At 48.4% G+C, this 5,000-nt stretch overlaps 1 protein-coding gene across 1 annotated transcript in view; it reads right to left on the bottom strand.

The window, feature by feature from the left end:
- LOC121843181 (phosphoglucomutase-2-like) overlaps positions 1-2,275 on the bottom strand; it is a gene marked incomplete at its 3' end in the record, with an annotated part of 19,608 nt that extends 17,333 nt beyond the window's left edge. The window contains 1 exon segment of the mRNA XM_042312784.1: positions 1,697-2,275. Within this exon segment, the coding sequence (XP_042168718.1) occupies positions 1,697-1,771 (75 nt within the window).
- Positions 2,276-5,000: the final 2,725 nt, after the last annotated feature.

Raw genomic sequence — 5,000 nt, forward strand, 5'->3', positions numbered from 1 at the left:
CCTCCATAGCCCCCTCTTTGAAGAGGGAGGGGGAAGAAGGGAGAGGGTGAGGGGGGAAGAGGGATGGGAAGAGGGATGAGGGAGTCTGGGGAAGAAGGGAGAGGGATGAGGGAGGGGAAGAGGGATGAGGGAGGGGAAGAGGGATGAGGGATGAGAAGAGGGGAGAGGGTGAGGGAGGGGAAGAGGGGTTAGGGATGAGGAAGAGGGGAAGAGGGGTGAGGGAGGGGAAGAGGGATGAGGGAGGGGAGGAGTGGGGATGAGGGAGCGGAAGAGGAGAGGAAGAGGGGTGAGGGAGGGGAAGAGGGGTGAGGGGGAGGGAAGGGAAGAGGGGTGAGGGATGAGGAGGGGAAGAGGGGTGAGGGATGAGGGAGGGGAAGAGGGAGGGGAAGAGGGGGAGGGAGGGGAAGAGGGGTGAGGGAGGGGAAGAGGGCGAGAGGGAGGGGAAGAGGGGTGAGGGAGGGGAAGAGGGGTGAGGGAGGGGAAGAGGGGTGAGGGAGGGGAAGAGGGGTGAGGGGAGGGGAAGAGGGAGGGGAAGAGGGGTGAGGGATGAGGGAGGGAAGAGGGGAGGGGGATGAGGGGGGGAAGAGAGGGGAGGGATGAGGGAGGGGAAGAGGGGAGGGGAAGAGGGGTGAGGGATGAGGGAGGGGATGAGGGAGGGGAAGAGGGGTGAGGGAGGGGAAGAGGGATGAGGGAGGGAAGGGGGTGAGGGAGGGGGATGAGTGAGGGATGAGGGGGGGAAGAGGGGTGAGGGAGGGGGATGAGGGAGGGGAAGAGGGGTGAGGGAGGGGAAGAGGGATGGGAAGAGGGGAAGTGAAGCCATGTGAGGCAAAAGCATGATAGTAATGTCACACACACCACTGTCCACCCCATCTCATCCCCAGCCACATGCCTGAGACTTATTAAGAGGTAACGTTATGTTAAGAGGATAATTTAAATCACATGTACTTCTCCCATTTCTGCCTGATTGGTGGCGTCCCGTTTCCCTTTAAAACACATGAATGCCCCTTGGCGGATGGACGTTGAGTACAATGCCCAGTTAGCTACAGTAGCTCCTCGTAATTGGGGGCTAGTATCTCCAGCTATACTACTGTATGTAGCCAAATAAAACAAGTACAGGGCTAATGAGTCATTAAGAGTCCATCTATGCAAAACATGTCGCTAAATACAATGTAGCTGACAATAGTTGATACATCCTGTTCTTGAAAGTTGTAACCACCAGTCTTTAAATCATGGTCACCTAGCTAGTAGTCCTCCCTAGAAATGTCCTACTTTCTATTCAAACTACTGACGTTAGCTGGCTATTGTTTCATAAATAAATAACTTGACTGTGTCAATCAATGTACCTTAAGTGGGAAAAGGGAGGGGGGGATGATGTACATAGCTAGAGAAACCATGGTTAACTGTTTAGTTAGCTAGCTGACAACAGAAATCCCAAAACATTGTTGAAATACATATATGAGTCATTTAGCAGACTGTGTTTTCCAGAGAGACCTTACAGTAGTGAGTGCATCATCTTTTAGTAGACATGATAACGTTTGGTCTACTGTATCCACTCCGACTTATTATTGTTTAGCTGTGTACTATAACAATTAAAGTTAGTTAGGGAACTTGGGCCAAAAGAAACATGAAGTTAAGAAACGTTTGAGTTGTTAAGTAAACGAGCTATAATTTTATATACCCCCTCTTGACAACTTACCTTGTCAAACTGCAGCCACTGATTAATGGCTTGGTCCAATTTACTGTCACCAGTCGAGGATAAAACATTCTCCATATTGTTCCTTTTCAGCACCGAAACTTATATTTTTATGACTGTTGAGTTGTACTCACACATTAATAAATAAAAAATATCTCGATTAAAAAAAAAAAGCAATGTGAGTTCCCAGGTTCACTTCCGTGTTCAGTGTAAAACGGACAAAAACGAGAGGCGGAGACAGTTGATTAAAACGAACTCTAATTGGTCAATGGACTGGACGGGGCTTGCACTTCCGCTTACGTCACACGTTTTTTTCCTGTCGTATGGAGAGAAATAGTAACGTCAACCTCTCTGCTTTTTAAAGTGTTTTTTTTTTATAGACTTTATGTTTTTTTTTTAATCGAGTCTCTGAAATGGCTAAATAATAAGAAACGCTTGTCTAAGGTCCAATATTATAACGAATTATTTTCTGAATTAAGTGTCATTGTCTCATTCTCTATATTCTGTCATAATTAATTCCTGTTTTTATTTTGTTTTGTCTTTTAGGTTGTTGTTAATTCTTGAACGCAATGTCTGTTATATTTTAAACTTAACCACACTACTAACCTTATGCCTAACCTTAAATTAAGACCAAAAAGCAAAGTTTTCATGAATTTGTACGATAAATCCAATTCTTACTTTGTGGCTGTGGTAACTAGTGGAAAGCCGTTTTTTGGTCATGCTCCCCAAGAAATGCTGGCGACCACGACAGAAGTCCAAGTTCAGTTGTCTTGGGGGTGTGGCTGGGGGCGTGGTTTGATGTGGGTGTTTCTTGGCTGTGTTTTTGCCACAACCATCTGTCAGAACCTTGTGCTGTGGTATGTTGTACCTTCTAGGAGGGTCAGTATAGTGGGTGCTGTGGTATGTTGTACCTTCTAGGAGGCTCAGTATAGTGGGTGCTGTGGTATGTTGTACCTTCTAGGAGGGTCAGTATAGTGGGTGCTGTGGTATGGTGTACCTTCTAGGAGGCTCAGTTATAGTGGGTGCTGTGGTATGTTGTACCTTCTAGGAGGGTCAGTATAGTGGGTGCTGTGGTATGTTGTACCTTCTAGGAGGGTCAGTATAGTGGGTGCTGTGGTATGTTGTACCTTCTAGGAGGCTCAGTATAGTGGGTGCTGTGGTATGTTGTACCTTCTAGGAGGGTCAGTATAGTGGGTGCTGTGGTATGTTGTACCTTCTAGGAGGGTCAGTATAGTGGGTGCTGTGGTATGTTGTACCTTCTAGGAGGGTCAGTATAGTGGGTGCTGTGGTATGTTGTACCTTCTAGGAGGCTCAGTATAGTGGGTGCTGTGGTATGTTGTACCTTCTAGGAGGCTCAGTATAGTGGGTGCTGTGGTATGGTGTACCTTCTAGGAGGGTCAGTATAGTGGGTGCTGTGGTATGTTGTACCTTCTAGGAGGGTCAGTATAGTGGGTGCTGTGGTATGTTGTACCTTCTAGGAGGGTCAGTATAGTGGGTGCTGTGGTATGTTGTACCTTCTAGGAGGGTCAGTATAGTGGGTGCTGTGGTATGTTGTACCTTCTAGGAGGGTCAGTATAGTGGGTGCTGTGGTATGTTGTACCTTCTAGGAGGGTCAGTATAGTGGGTACTGTGGTGTGTTGTACCTTCTAGGAGGGTCAGTATAGTGGGTGCTGTGGTATGTTGTACCTTCTAGGAGGGTCAGTATAGTGGGTGCTGTGGTATGTTGTACCTTCTAGGAGGCTCAGTATAGTGGGTGCTGTGGTATGGTGTACCTTCTAGGCGGCTCAGTATAGTGGGTGCTGTGGTATGTTGTACCTTCTAGGAGGCTCAGTATAGTGGGTGCTGTGGTATGTTGTACCTTCTAGGAGGCTCAGTATAGTGGGTGCTGTGGTATGTTGTACCTTCTAGGAGGGTCAGTATAGTGGGTGCTGTGGTATGTTGTACCTTCTAGGAGGGTCAGTATAGTGGGTGCTGTGGTATGATGTACCTTCTAGGAGGCTCAGTATAGTGGGTGCTGTGGTATGTTGTACCTTCTAGGAGGGTCAGTTATAGTGGGTGCTGTGGTATGTTGTACCTTCTAGGAGGGTCAGTATAGTGGGTGCTGTGGTATGTTGTACCTTCTAGGAGGGTCAGTTATAGTGGGTGCTGTGGTATGTTGTACCTTCTAGGAGGGTCAGTATAGTGGGTGCTGTGGTATGGTGTACCTTCTAGGAGGGTCAGTATAGTGGGTGCTGTGGTATGGTGTACCTTCTAGGAGGGTCAGGATGGTGGGTGGTCAGTTATAGTGGGTGCTGTGGTATGTTGTACCTTCTAGGAGGGTCAGGATGGTGGGTGCTGTGGTATGTTGTACCTTCTAGGAGGGTCAGGATGGTCAGTATAGTGGGTGCTGTGGTATGTTGTACCTTCTAGGAGGGTCAGGATGGTGGGTGGTCAGTTATAGTGGGTACTGTGGTAAGTTGTACCTTCTAGGAGGGTCGGTATAGTGGATGCTGTGGTATGTTGTACCTTCTAGGAGGGTCAGTATAGTGGGTGCTGTGGTATGTTGTACATTCTAGGAGGGTCTGGATGGTCAGTATAGTGGGTGCTGTGGTATGTTGTACCTTCTAGGAGGGTCAGGATGGTCAGTATAGTGGGTGCTGTGGTATGTTGTACCTTCTAGGAGGGTCAGTATAGTGGATGGTCAGTTATATTGGGTGCTGTGGTATGTTGTACCTTCTAGGAGGGTCAGTATAGTGGGTGCTGTGGTATGTTGTACCTTCTAGGAGGGTCAGTATAGTGGAGGGTCAGTATAGTGGGTGCTGTGGTATGTTGTACCTTCTAGGATGGTCAGTATAGTGGGTGCTGTGGTATGTTGTACCTTCTAGGAGGGTCAGTATAGTGGGTGCTGTGGTATGTTGTACCATCTAGGAGGGTCAGGATGGTCAGTATAGTGGATGCTGTGGTATGTTGTACCTTCTAGGAGGGTCAGTATAGTGGGTGCTGTGGTATGATGTACCTTCTAGGAGGGTCAGGATGGTCAGTATAGGGGTGCTGTGGTATGCTGTACCTTCTAGGAGGGTCAGGATGGTCAGTATAGTGGATGCTGTGGTATGTTGTACCTTCTAGGAGGGTCAGGATGGTGGGTGGTCAGCTATGTCGGGTGCTGTGGTATGGTGTACCTTCTAGGAGGGTCAGGATGGTGGGTGGTCAGCTATGTCGGGTGCTGTGGTATGGTGTACCTTCTAGGAGGGTCAGGATGGTGGGTGGTCAGCTATGTCGGGTGCTGTGGTATGGTGTACCTTCTAGGAGGGTCAGGATGGTGGGTGGT

Source organism: Oncorhynchus tshawytscha, unplaced genomic scaffold (assembly GCF_018296145.1).
Source record: "Oncorhynchus tshawytscha isolate Ot180627B unplaced genomic scaffold, Otsh_v2.0 Un_contig_4705_pilon_pilon, whole genome shotgun sequence".
Classification (NCBI taxonomy): Eukaryota; Metazoa; Chordata; class Actinopteri; order Salmoniformes; family Salmonidae; genus Oncorhynchus; species Oncorhynchus tshawytscha.